The following is a 15,153-nucleotide window of genomic DNA, read 5'->3' on the forward strand; positions in this document are numbered from 1 at the left end:
TGTTGCATTGTGAGAGTTTCAGTAAAAAGCCTGCAAATTATTGCATTTATACTGGAGAGCAAAGAAAAATTAAATTCTACTTGTACTATGGAAAATCAGTTTCATAAAAGCTACATAAACAGAGCTGAAGAAGACTGCGTTTGTAAAACTAGCGGTAACGTGTGAGAATTATAAGTTATAAGACTGTTTCTGCTATTGAAGGATATAAAAAAACCAACAACAGCAATAGAATAATATTAAACACAAAGTGAACCCGTCTTCCTTCATTAAATAGGTTCTTTTAGATGTTAAGGAGGAATTGACTTAACCAGGCTGGCGGAGAATGAAGACAACCGGACACCTGCAGCAGATGGGGAATCAGTGAACTTTTATTGAGACAGAGACAACCTCTCAACACAGCTCACATCAGGAGATTCCCAAGATTTGCTGTGAGGATAGGTATATATTCTCTAAAACTTACAGGAGGGGGTTGTGAGGAAAGTGCTGCATTAGCAGAAAAACAACTCCATAAAAGGAAATCGGCCTTGGGTGTTCTAGTCTCTTCGCTTGCAGATATCTTGCACCTGCAGGATGAGGCGATCGCTTCTTATCGCTCTCAAGGCCAAAGTCGTGAGCACATTTTTATTACACAGTTGCACAGTAACTTTAAAGCTGAACAATATTTAAAGCTGAATAATGTTTGATCAGATTATATTTTCTTCAAATCCCCCTTTTGACCCATCTTAAATGGGTCAACACACAAAAATAAGTAACATTCAAAGGAACACAGAGACGTGTCGAAGCCTGGCTCGAAAAACTCCTCGGGTCTTATCATTTGTCTTTATCTGTCATTGCAGATGAGGAGAAAAGAGTCCAGGCACCACCCTGCCCAGGGGTCGGCTGCAAGCAGTCTCGGTTCCCGACGAAAGCAGTAACAGCTGTCCTGCACACAAGGATACACGAGTCAGTGCAACCAGGGTAGTGACACAAAATTAACAGTTCCTGTAACCCAGCAACCAAAAAGCATAAGTAATGATAAAAATGTGGAGAGTACAGAGTATACTATAATAATGAGAGATATAAACGTGAAAATGTGAAAGAATAAATCAACCGTAAAATAAACCCAGAACGGTAACTGCTAAGGACATTCAAAAGTGAATATGGTAAAACGTGAGGAAGGGGTGTGGAAAAAAAAACAATTTATATCCAGTGGTGGGAGTACACATTCGCTCAGGCTTAAGTCCGGAGACCCTGAGAACATCGCTTAACCCTCACAACCCGACCAGACACAGTTCAACCAGATATATCCTTCAAGAGGAAGTGGGTGAGGGAAACAATTAATAACAAGCCTAATACAAAATACCACAGAGAAACAACCATTCTAGAAGCATTTAAACAAGAGAAAGACGATAATGTTCGTCACCCTCACGATCAGAGTTTTCATCATCCATTGGCGAGGAGGTGGGAAGTTGACTAGCCAATAAAGGCATCTGCCGGGCGAGATCCTTATCCTCAGGAGTGAGAGCTGTAACAATCAGTCTCTGGAAGAGGGATCGAATGCATGGAATACAACAGCAACCGCAGGTGACTAGGATAGCAACAAAAACTGAGATGGAAACTAGGATGGAAGCTACAAGGGCCTTATATTTGCCAAACATGTTAAGCCAAGAGTCCCACATGGCAGTATCAACGCCCGAGTGTTCCTTCATTTTAACAGTAAGAGCTGTGAGACCAGTAATAGCTTTAGTGAGGGAACCATCAGGAGCTGTGTTATTGGGGATATAGGTACAGCACTCCTGACCAAAAAGGCTGCAGACTCCGCCTCTTTCTGCGAGGAGAAAATCCGTTGCGACCCTGTTTTGGAAAGCCATTAGGGAAGTGGCAGATAACTGTGCATGCACAGCTTCAAAACCATCTCGAGTGTAATTAGCTAACAGTTGCACATTAAAGTGAATGTAGTTAATTCTGTCTACATTCGCATTTATTTCAACCATCCAAAGTATCGAGGCCCATCCTGCTTTAACCTGGTCTCGCAGTTTATATTCATCGGGGACCCCACGGGGTATACCTACAGCATCAATATAGGTTGGATTATGAGCTGAACCTGGGATTAGAGAACGTTTAGAGCGGCGTTCAGAGGAGGATGGGAGGCCAACTTCGTGTACTTCTATAGAGAGATCTACTGGAGTGACTAAAACAGGTAAAATAAGAGTTATGAGAGCGCAAAGACCTGACGCATCCCGAGGGAAACCATCATATAACTTGTTTTTGCCACACCACCACCACAAATCAGCCCTAGCCGTAGGTCGGAAGTTTGGTTTCATAACCGTCATCTCAGTGCACCAAGAAGAGTTCAAGCTACCTAGTTTTACTGCATTGCCAGTCAGGTTAATACAAGTGAAATTGTTCACAGCTACATCTGAAGAAAAGAAAGGTGGTTTATTAGAGACCGAGCGTTGAGTTTTAGGAAAGTGGTTTTCCAGATATGAGCAATGACCTCGTTTTGTATTGTTCATAAGATGCAGGAGGCATGCACTATTGACTGGCGCCGGTACAACTCTTAAAGTGGGGCGGGCTCCCATACATACTATGCAGTCGGAAGCCGTCTTGTCAGCAGCTTGTTCAGCTAGTAGTAACCAGTTGTTTGTTGCTCCAGAAATACCGGTTAGAATTTGGAAGAGGTCATCTTTAGACATTTTATTTGTGTCTACAATGCGTATTCGGCCGTTTCTCCCCCCGTTTGTATATGTCACCGGAGGGCCATTAAAGGTGGGGTTATCATCTTTAACTACAGAGCTTGGAGCTGCACCAACGCTAGGGCATATTTCCATTTGCCAATACAGGGCGGTGCGATCAGTCCAAGGGGCAAGTATAAATTGTTGACAGGAGGTCAAGGCCAGATCCTTTAGGGTAAAAATTAAGCCTGAAAGATCCGGTTTTTTTGCTATTCTGAGCATATTTTGGTTTCTCCAGTGCAAAGCCTGACCCCTAGAGTGCTTGGACCAATCGAGGTCCGTTTCTGACACTAAACTGGACCACTTCCACTGATGCCAACCTCCCAGGGTTATATACCACACTGAGGAGGAGAGATGTACTGCAAGGTTAAAAAGATCCCCCCCTTGGTCTTTGGTGACGGGAGTGACTGGGAAGCTAGCGAAATCTATTTCGACTACCCAACTTTTATTGTTGGGGACACAGAGAGTAATCATTCTAGTCGTACTTGGGGTGCAGGAGGTAACCGTGTGTCGTTTCTTTCTAAATCGATCGGGCGTGGGCAAAACTGGAGAGGAAGTGGTGGGCAAGACCCTAGGGGCTACATTTGTCAGATTGGGACTGTCAGAAGGGGGCGAAGCTTTTGAACTTGAAGGTGTCAGAAGTGTCGGGGGCCCTTCACAGATCAGGATTATGCCAATGGGAATGAGACCCAGGGCCAGGAAGCAAACAAAGACGCAACATCTTTGCCTGCCTGTCATTTCAGGGGGAAAGGGCCAAGACATGTTTACTTAGCTTGGGTGTCTTCTAATAGAGGATGATGGGGCAGAGAAAGGTGGTCCAGTTCCCCCCACCTCGCCAAGGGCGTGTTCTAGGAGTTAAAGAGCAACAAAAAGTATCAGTGACACAACTTTAAATGAGCTTTCAGCGGTTAAAACTATTGCAATGTAAAATATAAATCTTAAAAACTCAAGCCAATATAAAAGCAAAGTCATAAAAGATGTTAAAAATAGAAAAATAAAAATGTTTTTAGTTCAGTATGAAGAACACCCCCTTTTGTAACCAGCCGGCTTGTAGGTTGAGTTTTGGCTCCCTCAAGTGGTTGGTGATGCTGTTGCAGCTCCTTCTGACAGGTCCTTCTGCACCTCTCTCAAGGTTCTTCCTGGTTCGGTGGCAGCAGCGCACTGTGTGTAATGAAACCAGGTGTCACCTTTCCCTTCGAGCCTGACAGCGTGGGAGGTCCGCTCTGTTATGCGGTAAGGGCCTGTCCAGCGAGGCTCAGCCCACTTTCTCTTTGTGACTTTCAGGAGGACGTAGTCCATTCCAGGTGTAGCCGCCTCTTTCAGCTCTTGCTGGTTTCTTTCAGCGACCTGTGAGGAATACTGGGCAACAAAACTGCGGAGCATGTTATAATATGTCCTCGGATCGAGGTCTGAATCAGCTTCATCCGACATTAACAGGCGAGAGGAGGGGCCAGGAAAAGGCCTGCCATGCTCCAACTCAAATGGAGTGTAACCAGAGGTTTGATTTACTGAGCATCTTATGGACATTAATGCAAGAGGCAATGCCTTAACCCAATCTAATTTGGTCTGTGCACAGATTTTAGCCAATTTAGTTTTTAGAGTTTGATTCATCCTTTCCACTTTCCCCTGGGACTGGGGGTGGTAAACTGAGCCAAACTTATGTTTCAAACCTAATGCGGCTTCAACCCTCTGCAGATCGTGGTTCCTGAAATGTGAACCATTGTCCGACCTTATGACCTCGGGAAACCCATGCTGTGGTATATAATGATTAATCAGACACTTCACCACAGTTCTACTGTTTTCACTTGCTGTCGGCCAGGCTTCTGGCCAACCTGAAAATGCATCCACAGCCACCAGCAGGTACCTGTAACTACCTACTCTGTCCACCATGTCTGTGTAATCAATGATTATTTCTTTCCCTGGGCAAAGTGGGATGGGGAAGTACCCTGCTATTGGCTTGAAGGCGGGCTTGATTCCAAATTGGTTGCACTCCTTACAGGTTTTAACCATGTATTTTGTCATGTCTTTTAGATAAGGGTGCCACCAGGCGGCTAAGTTCCTCATCATTTGTGCAGGTCCCACATGCCCCACTCCATGTGCCTCTTCCATTGCTGTCTGTCTGACCCCTGGCGGTAGAATGGGCCTTCCATCTGGGCCACGCCAAACATCTGTGTTTGTGGCCCCTCTTGTTACCCATAATGATTTTTCCTGGGGGCTGGCTTTGTCCTGTAACTCTCTGATTGTGGCTAGGCCTAGTTGTATGGGTGGTCTTTCTGGAGGGGGTGTGGCTTCTGGGTCCATTACCATAATCAGGGAGGGTAAGTAACCAGCTGTCTGCTTAGCTACTAAGTCGGCCTGTTTGTTACCTAATGCCACTAAGTCCAATCCGGCACTGTGTCCTTTGCATTTTACCACTGCCACCTTAACAGGTAACAACAGTGCTTCCGCTAATTCCCTCATTTCTATCTCATGTTTAATAGGCTTTCCGCTGGCTGTCAAAAAACCAGCTCTTAGCCACTGCTTGAGCTCCACATGCACTGCTCCCACAGCATAAGCTGAATCACTGTATATATTCACTTTCTGTCCCTTTCCCATCCTTAAGGCTTCAATCACCGCTCTCAGTTCAGCTCTCTGTGCAGACTGTTGTCCTGTCAACTGCTCTGCTTTCACTGTTTTCCATCTCATGTCTGTCTGTTCCACTATTGCCCATGCAGCCTTCAACATTCCACTTTCAGTTCTGAAACAACATCCATCTGTGAACCAATCTTTTTCTGCATCCATTAGAGGTTCTGCCTGCAAATCTGGCCTGATTTTCTCCTGTACCTGCACAACCTCTTCACACATATGTGGTTCCCCCGATCCCATGTGATCAGCCATGTTTATGCCTTCATGTGAGTAGGTGATGTGTGGTGCTTCCAAAATGGTACTGAGGCGTCTCTGCCTGAGTGAAGTGAGTGTGAAGGCCTGTGAGGAGACGTAGGCCACCACACTGTGTGATGTCAAAATTTTTAGTGGGTGGTTCATCACTATGTGTGCTGTTTTCTGAATGATTTTTGCAAGTCCAGAAACGTGTTGTGTGCACGGTGGGTGGCGTTTTTCAGTGTTGTCAAGCATTACGCTTACATATGTCAACACTTTTCTCTCTCCCCCTTTTTTCTGGAACAGGATACCATTGATATGGGTTCCAGTTCCAGAAACATCAAGATGAAAAGGCAAAGCATAATCTGGCACAGCAAGGTCAGAGGCGACAGAAAGCTGTTGTTTTAACTTTATAAACGCCTGTTCTGTTTCTGTAGTCCATGAGAGGGGAGCAGAGAGGTTTCTCATGCCTTGTTCATTTACCAAAGCGCGCAAAGGGGAGGTAAGGCCAACATAGTCTGGGACATAGGTCCTGCTGTAACCAGTCAGGCCCAAAAATGACAACATGTCTTTTACAGTTAGAGGTTTTGGATGGTGCAAAATGGAGTTCCTGTGTTCTGGGGACAAGGAAATACCGGACTGTGAGACCATGCGGCCTAGAAAAGAAACCTGTTTTCTTGCAATCTGTAGTTTGTTTTTGCTCACTTTAAAACCTGTGTTGGCCAGGTGGTGAAGTACCACTCTGGTGGCCTCCAAACAGATGTCAGCCGTGGGGGCAGACAGCAAAAGGTCATCCACATATTGTATTAACATACAGTCAGATGGTAGTGGGCAGGTTTGTAAAAGTTCTTTCAAACACTGATTAAACAGTCCTGGGGAGAGGGCAAATCCCTGTGGTAAGCGAGTGTAACGCCATTGTCGGCCTCTAAATGTAAATGAGAAAATGTCACGCAGTGACTCACGAAGTGGGAGGCAGAAAAAGGCATTAGCCAAGTCAATGCAGGTGAACCAGGCATGAGATGGTGGGAGGTTGGTCAAGGCAACATAAGGATTAGGCACAGGCAAAGTAGGAGTGCCAAGTAAGGCATTAATCCTTCTCAAATCATGTGCCATTCTGAACTTCCCCGTGCCTTTTTTCTCAACGGGTAGGATGGGCGTGTTCCACTTAGAGCAGGAGGGCTCCAAGACACCGGCAGTGACCAAACCAGAAATTGTTTCTGCAATCCCAGCCTCAGCCTCCGGTCTGTGTGGGTACTGAGGCTGCCACAAAGGGGTAGCAGATGACAGTTGAAAAGAGACTGGCTCCACATCAACTAAACCTACATCTGTGGGTCCAAGGGACCACAAACAATCTGGAAGAGAGTCGAGTAAAGGCGCAGCATCACAGTGGTCTGTGTGTTCTCTTCCATGTGACCCGCTGACCACTCCATGTTGCAGTGTTGAGGAATTAAAGCAATCATTTAAAATTTGGTATGTCTTGGTAGATGGAGAAAACAAAACCTGTGGGAGTTTTGTAGGTGTCCAGTCAGTGGCCGCAAGGGAACGTTTAACCATTCCACCCAGCTCCCTAGCCTGGTGTCCAGGATGTAAGGCCAGTGACACATGGGGAGCTGCCTCATCAGACATCATGTACCACTGTAATTGATCTGTTGTAAAAGTAACCGCTGCTGCCACTCCCTCCGGTGCCGCAAAAATGCACGACATGTTCAGAGACCAAGCCCGCCCCTCACACTGCTTTTGGAACATGTGCTGGTACCAGGTGGTGTCATGCCTGTCATAAAACAGTGTAACATGAGGTGGGTCAGGGGGAGGGACATAAGGATGTAGGAGTGAGAGCCACGGCCGCCATTGCTGAAAAGCAGTCCAAACTCCTGGTTCAGCAGGTGTTTCAACTTCCAATAATGCCCAGTAGATGTCAGCAGAGTCCGCCAAACAGGAGGAGGGTTGCAGCAGAAACTGACCACCTCCCTCTGGCCCATCAGAGCAGGGAAGTACAACCCCAGTAGGGAGAGTCACAGTTAGGCCTTGTGAAGAGCAGAGTATTGTGGCTCCTAATTTAATCAACAAGTCTCTTCCCAGTAAATTTACAGGCGCCTGTTTTGAACAAACATAGCTGTGTAACAAGGTCTGATCTCCAACCGTTGTGGGGAGGGGCACGGTGTAAGGCAGAGTTTTAGGTTCCCCAGATATGCCCACCACTGTAATCACTCTGTCAGTAAGTCTTTCACGAGCAACATCCTTAATGGTGGAGTACGTAGCTCCAGTGTCCACTAAAAAGCTGCTTCTTCTTCTATCTACAGTTATGGACAGCATAGGGTCCGCCGTTGTCCCTTCACCGTCCTGGGCAGTCTGTGGGGTGTCCTATAGCTGGGGACCACCCTCGTAGTACTCCCACCCCATCACAGGCATCTGTGGGGCCGGGGGCACTTCAACTAAAGCACCACGAGGTCCACCTCTGTGGCCAGGATGCTGATAGGGCCCACCACGGGCTCCCCTGCCTCTTCCAGCAGCCGGGTTCAAAGGGCACGCTTTAGCCCAGTGTCCAGGTTGTCCACACCGGAAACAAACATACATCTGGCCTCCCCTACCACCTCCCATCTGACCCCTTCCCCTGAAACCACCTCTGTTTCCTCCAAATGGGGAACCTCTCTGCCCATAAGGGGCCGGGGAGTGATAAGCACCATACTGGGGGGGCTGTGGATCAGTTGGCCATGGGTTCGGATACAAATCAGGGGCAACTGGACCAGGAGGGGGAGCCGCAGCGGCCACAAGCTGCTTTTTAGGCTTGTCACCTTTTCCACCCAGGTCGTTTTTAGCTTTCTGCAGCTGAACCTTCAACAGTTGCAACTGTAAATCTTCGACGCTCTCCGCTTTATCATCAGACTTAATCTGCACTTTGTTAAGATTAAAAATCAAATGTTTCTTCCAGATTGCAAAGTCACAGTCCTGCAAATCAGGATTATCCTCCATTTTCTGGCTTACTGACTCCGGAATGCCCCTCAGCACCGCCCTTCTAAACCACATGCTCTGTGAACAAGTCCTACTGGGGTGATGACCTGTATGGTTCACCCAGTCTTCAACAGCCTGATTTAGATAATGGGTGGGATTTTGCTTTCCCTCCCATTTAAATTTCTGTAAGGTGCCTTGATTTTTGGGTGGGAATTGTTTGCGCAGGGCCGGTCCAATAAACCTCAAGGCCTGCATTAGTGGCACCTCGTTCTCATGCATGGTAGTACCCGCATTTTGTTCCAGGTCCGCTGCCTGAGATCGGGATGTGCACCTAGTTATAATAGCTCTAAAATCTCCCAGTGCGAGGTCCTGTCCAGCTGTGTATTTATCCAAACCAGCCAACCAGGCATTCCCTCCCTCCGTTATGTCAGGGAGTTTGTCCACTAGGGCCTGGACATCTCCGAATGAATAAGGTTGATACACTGGTCTACGTTGCGCTTTAGTCTGGACCAGGGGAAACATGCCTGGAGGCTGAGGCACAGGGCCCTTAGATCTAGTCTGATATCCTAAACTGGGAGAGGTAGAGAGGGGTGTATTGTTAAGGTCACTGAGTTCATCATCAGTATCCTCAGTTTCTTCCCCGCCTGGTGGGTTAGCAGTGTCAGCAAAAACGTGGGCTAAACTCATCTGTGTTTCCGGATCCTGACGGCCCACCAAAGACATGGTAACTGTGACATTTGGTGAAGTGCCAGGCTCAGTTTTTGCAGTAGCGGTCAGATCTCCTTTAACAGCGACAGGAGTGCTGGCAAAGGGGTTGGACCGGGAAAGAGGGGCTGACGCAACACGATTATTCACCTGGACCACTGATCTATGTTCATTTAAGCAGCTGCGTAATGCTGCTTCTTGATCAGTTAATTGTTGTTCAGTGGGTTCCTGTCTGTTCATTCGAACCGCAAATGGTGCGCTCGCAAATGGGTCAGTTAGGCCCTCAGATCCGGTTCCAAAACAATGGGACATAGAAGAGGGGGCTCTACTACTAGCTGAGGATGTCGTCGACAGAGAGGAGCTTCCTGGGCAAAAATGCTTGGTATCTATGGGAGTTGGAGCTACGGGCGGTTCTTCTCCAATAGTCATTATTCCACCAGAGATATTAAGTACCGGATATATGCCTGCTGAGGGAGGAGTTGAGGCAGAATAGGGAGGTGGCTGAGACCTATTTTTCTTCATGTGTGGTTTTGCAGTTTCCCATAAACACACCCAGTGATTAAATTTAACTTTGCGGCCTGCGTGCTTATCTGCTTCCTTTCTGTGTCTCACCCCGCTCATCACACCTGCACCTGCTGCTGCTGAGTTGGCTTCTTCCTCTTTCTCTTTTGCCTGCATAGCCTTATTCTGCCAAATTATTCCCCAATTACCACTACTCCCCTCGTCCTTTCCCTTTTCTTTCATTAACCTTTCAGCTGTTTTCCTCAATGACTCTTTCTGCTTTTTTGCTTCTTTAGGCTGGTGTGTGGAGTTGATGACTGTCTCAACACATGTTAATTGTTCTCCCAATGTGCTAAGAATAACACCGGGACCCCAACCATCATCATTAGTTTCTCGATCTAATTCTCCATCCATTTTACTGTCAATGGAGGAGTGTTCTTTTATTGATTTTAAAGGAGAATTTGGGCCAGCTGGGTTTCTGCCTCTGTTAGGCACTAACAGCTGGGGCGCTGCTTTAAAGGTGAGTCAGCACTGAAATATCCCTTCAGGTGTTACCAAGCTTCTACCAAACCGGAGTCTGGCGGGTAACCTTGCCTAGAGCTTCCTGATAGGGGTGCTAGTTGGTTGTCACCTTGTTCACACGTCTCATTCACACTTCATACATTACCTGCAGTCACTCATTACCCTCCTTATGTATGTAATAAATGTGTAAAAAAAAAAAATTCTATGTGTGGTGTATTATTTTAACCAAAAGAGGAACCTAGTTCCTTTAATTGTGTAATCTGTGAACAACGGAGAACCAAACTGTCCTGCCCAGTGTTCCACAGCAAGCATTCAGCGTGTATTTATGTGTGTCCAATATCAAACAGAACATCAAAACATTTAAAACACTAAAATCATCGGGGTTTTAAGAAGAGATCCGTTTTCTCCTATTGATCAAAGGGACCCCTCCTTTGGACTCCAACCAGTACTTCTCCTTTTTAAGTTTTAGAGGATCTTTTCTAATAAAGTCCTCTGGGCCTTCCTAACCCTTCTGTAGTTTAGAGAATATTACTAAAAAATATTCTCAAGGCCTTTAACCTTTTAATTTGTTTAGAAAGGCGTTACTAATAAACCCTTTCAAGGTCCCAGACCTGCACTGAGGTATTTATCCGACACCGGAGAGCAACCCGTCGGCTGCAACCGTGGTCAGACCTCAGTTCACTCTTATCTTTATTCACTTATTCACTTATCTCTTATTCACTTATTTCTTATTCTCAACAAGCCTTAAGTAAGCCAGACAATTTTGGTTATGAATTACTAGGAGTTTGGACACTAAGTATTTTTATAATGTTCAATATAGCAGAAATAAAAGGTCTGCTTACCTTGTTTTTGTGTGCACACAGCTTTTGTCCAAACTCCGTTCACTCAGACCACTGCCGATGTCCTCCCATCCGTTCCAGTTGCCCTGGAGCGGATCCTGTTCCGTGACGCCAATTGAAGGATATAAAAAAACCAACAACAGCAATAGAATAATATTAAACACAAAGTGAACCCGTCTTCCTTCATTAAATAGGTTCTTTTAGATGTTAAGGAGGAATTGACTTAACCAGGCTGGCGGAGAATGAAGACAACCGGACACCTGCAGCAGATGGGGAATCAGTGAACTTTTATTGAGACAGAGACAACCTCTCAACACAGCTCACATCAGGAGATTCCCAAGATTTGCTGTGAGGATAGGTATATATTCTCTAAAACTTACAGGAGGGGGTTGTGAGGAAAGTGCTGCATTAGCAGAAAAACAACTCCATAAAAGGAAATCGGCCTTGGGTGTTCTAGTCTCTTCGCTTGCAGATATCTTGCACCTGCAGGATGAGGCGATCGCTTCTTATCGCTCTCAAGGCCAAAGTCGTGAGCACATTTTTATTACACAGTTGCACAGTAACTTTAAAGCTGAACAATATTTAAAGCTGAATAATGTTTGATCAGATTATATTTTCTTCACTATCGATACAATTTGTGTTGTTAATCCTAAATGATTCACGGTGACAACATCATAAGAACAAGGTCATTTTACTCCACACACACACACATTTGGAAAATCACATAGTTTGACCATAAAAATTCCCAGAATAATTAGTATTTGAGATTGCTGAAGCAACATCACTAAAGAAAAATATCCTTGCATGTCACTTTCGTTTAAAAATATAAAAAATGTGAAGTTTTTTTTTTGTAAAACATAAAAACATAAAAACAACAAAACTTAAGACCTTAAGAAAGAGATAAAGGATTGAGAAAGTTTATTCATGCAGGTCCATATGACAGAGAATATGCATGTTCTTTTAGTTTTCATATTATTATAATTTATATTTAATTGTGTTGTGGTTTGCAGTGTTTTGTGTTCTTTTCACTTTAAATTTGTGAAAGGAAAAAGCTGAAATTTAAATAGTTAAAACTTGAAATGTGAATAGTTGATTTTTGTATTATATGATTTATTTATTACATTTTATGTGGAGTGAATAAATAAAAGTATATTTACGGTGGCCCCTAGAGACAAAGCACATACAAACTTCAAATCACGTACGAACTCTGAAGCATGTACAAACTCCAAAACACGTAAAAACACGTACAAACTCCAAAACACGTAAAAACACGTACAAACTCCGAAGCACGTAAAAACTCAGAAGCATATAAAAACTCAGAAGCATATAAAAACTCAAAACACGTACAAAAGACAACAGAAGTGCTCCAGGATGCTGGGCGCAGTGTTGAGCCTTTGTTATCTTGTGGCTACACAAGCCAGCAAGTACCAACGACCGGATTTGGTGTGTGGTAATAACAGGTAAATGAACTTTTTTTTAAATTATTTGAATATATATATGAGTGCCTGTGTATAAATACACAAACAATACACACATGCTTTCAATTGTGTAATTTAAGTGATCTAGTAGCTCTGCTTTGGAAGTTCAGTTCATGCTAGAAATGTGTTTTGGAGTTTGTACGTGTTTTGTCTCTAGGGGCCACCGCATATATTTATATATAAACATATATAAATAAAACCACTTGTTTTTATGTTAGTAATTCCTTTTGTGCATAATTTTATATTATTGTTAATAATAAATTAATTAAAGCAACAAAACAACCTGAAGAGCCGGTTCGGAGCCGAAAGAGCCGGCTCTTTTTAGTGAGCCGAACCGAAAGAGCCGGATCTCTAAAAAGAGCCGGAAATCCCATCACTACACTACACCCATAAAATCGGCTAGTCTGACAGATAAGGAGAAGACGACGGTGGTATGTAAACTGTGTTTTTGTGCTGCGTATTGTTTGTTTGAACGCAGTTTGGATTCTGACCATAGAAGATGTTTTTGTGACACGCCCACCGCTACGTTTGCTATTCGGTTTGGTGTGTGTGTGTGCTGTGGCTCTGCAGGCGTTCACCTGAGTTTGAAGGAATTGCTGTTGCCTTTGTTTTGGATTTTGGCATGCTGCTTATGTTGAATGCTTAAAATGAGTGGATCACAGGCTGCATCTGTTGTTGGATAAACTGAAATTGGATAAGATTAAGGAGTATGCTAGAAGAGAGAATAAAGCGATCAGCAAAGAAGGCACCCACAGCTGTGGCCAAACAGACTGCAACAGATCGGTCTCAGAAGGAGCACCCAACAAACTCCAATGCCACCTCTATCTGTTAAACTGTTTAAATGGAGTGTGAGGCAGACATGCTAAAACAGTGACCTAAAAGCATTACCAATAAACAATGGGATCAATACATAAATGAAAGAAATGCAGCTGATAAAAAAGCCATAAACTACTTTCATTTGTTTAGTGGTGATTGCCAGTTTAGTTGGGTTTTTTTTGAGACACAGAGAGTGAGAGATCCTGTCCTACATTACTTTAAAAAAGAAGATATTTTCAGAGCTGTTGATATATGAAGCTCTGAGCATTGAGTGTTGCATTGTGAGAGTTTCAGTAAAAAGCCTGCAAATTATTGCATTTATACTGGAGAGCAAAGAAAAATTAAATTCTACTTGTACTATGGAAAATCAGTTTCATAAAAGCTACATAAACAGAGCTGAAGAAGACTGCGTTTGTAAAACTAGCGGTAACGTGTGAGAATTATAAGTTATAAGACTGTTTCTGCTATCGATACAATTTGTGTTGTTAATCCTAAATGATTCACGGTGACAACATCATAAGAACAAGGTCATTTTACTCCACACACACACACATTTGGAAAATCACATAGTTTGACCATAAAAATTCCCAGAATAATTAGTATTTGAGATTGCTGAAGCAACATCACTAAAGAAAAATATCCTTGCATGTCACTTTCGTTTAAAAATATAAAAAATGTGAAGTTTTTTTTTTGTAAAACATAAAAACATAAAAACAACAAAACTTAAGACCTTAAGAATCTCCTTATGAATGTTGTGAATATCTAGATCATTGGTGTTTGGATTTGAGGGTCAACAGGGCGAACACTGAGGCTGGGTATTAGAAATACAACATGGCAACATGAGACATGTTAACTCTGAGAACACTAACATCTAGATTAAGGTGTGAGAGGTAAATACATAACAGAAGCTAAAAAGGAGTTGCTTGTCTCTAGTTAAAATAAATTGAAAATAAACTGATTTGAACACGTTTGATGCATTATACAAAAAAAGGTTCATGATATAGTTCACATGATCTAAGCAAGAGTGACTCGGAATCTCAAATGTTAAAGTACACTTACTGATTGTACTTTTACTACATGAGCTAATGTAGATGCTCTAAAAGCACGCTGGCTGAAAAAGAACCACACGTTTGGAGAAACTGTGCTGTAACTTCTCATACTGTGAAGTTTTCTGACAAAAGTGAATTGAAAACTTATGCTGTACAGTTTACTAAGGGGTCCTTTGCTGGGCCATGTGCAATTACACAAAAGAACAAGTTAAATTTCACCATAACACTGACTGGAGAAAAGCCAAATTGGGATTCTAATTGACATTACAACTGAAATCAGTGCTGTGATAGTTAGTTTAAGATCACAACCTGATTTAAAACACAGTCTAACATCAACATTCTTGCCCCTGAAAATAGGTCAGGATGGCCGAAAAATGTACTTTAAAAATGAGATTTTCTTTTTGTTTCATTGGAACGGTAAAGTACCATTACAAAGAAATGAGTACACCTTTGTAGTTAAACCGGGTTTGGAGTTTTTCATGTTTTACATACAGACTTTCTCATTTAAACCATGGTGACTTAAAAGTTTAGCAGCAAGACACTTGTTTCCTTTGTTCCATCAAACATTTCTTTCAGCCATCTGTGTTTATCAGAGCGATATGTGACTAATTTTTTATTGAATCACCAGAAAGTACACAAATACAAGATTAAATATTTTATTTATTTATCAAAGATACATAATTACACATTGATACAATGAATAAGGTGTCTATAAAAATTA

The 15,153-nt window shown here is 43.4% G+C and overlaps 2 protein-coding genes across 2 annotated transcripts; both read right to left on the reverse strand.

The window, feature by feature from the left end:
- Positions 1-1,370: 1,370 nt before the first annotated feature.
- On the reverse strand, positions 1,371-11,709 carry LOC146718114 (uncharacterized). Its single transcript, XM_085464605.1, has 3 exons — positions 11,318-11,709; positions 11,093-11,187; positions 1,371-3,562 (listed from the first exon to the last, which is right to left on the reverse strand). Exon 3 carries the CDS (start codon positions 3,474-3,476, stop codon positions 1,371-1,373), a length of 2,106 nt encoding a protein of 701 aa, XP_085320731.1. The 5' UTR covers positions 3,477-3,562; positions 11,093-11,187; positions 11,318-11,709.
- LOC146718115 (uncharacterized) lies at positions 7,684-11,083 on the reverse strand. The gene has a single exon (XM_085474028.1). The coding sequence runs from the start codon at positions 10,140-10,142 to the stop codon at positions 7,935-7,937; it is 2,208 nt and encodes a 735-aa protein (XP_085330154.1). The 5' UTR covers positions 10,143-11,083; the 3' UTR covers positions 7,684-7,934.
- Positions 11,710-15,153: the final 3,444 nt, after the last annotated feature.

Source organism: Copadichromis virginalis, linkage group LG1 (genome assembly GCF_057382275.1).
Source record: "Copadichromis virginalis isolate Kocher_CV1m ecotype Utaka linkage group LG1, C_Virginalis_male_GT1.1, whole genome shotgun sequence".
In the NCBI taxonomy this organism is placed as follows: Eukaryota; Metazoa; Chordata; class Actinopteri; order Cichliformes; family Cichlidae; genus Copadichromis; species Copadichromis virginalis.

Bases quoted from the DNA above. Each gene is read 5' to 3' on its own strand.
- LOC146718114 (XM_085464605.1), bottom strand. From the start codon at position 3,476: ATGTCTTGGCCCTTTCCCCCTGAAATGACAGGCAGGCAAAGATGTTGC.
- LOC146718115 (XM_085474028.1), bottom strand. From the start codon at position 10,142: ATGGATGGAGAATTAGATCGAGAAACTAATGATGATGGTTGGGGTCCC.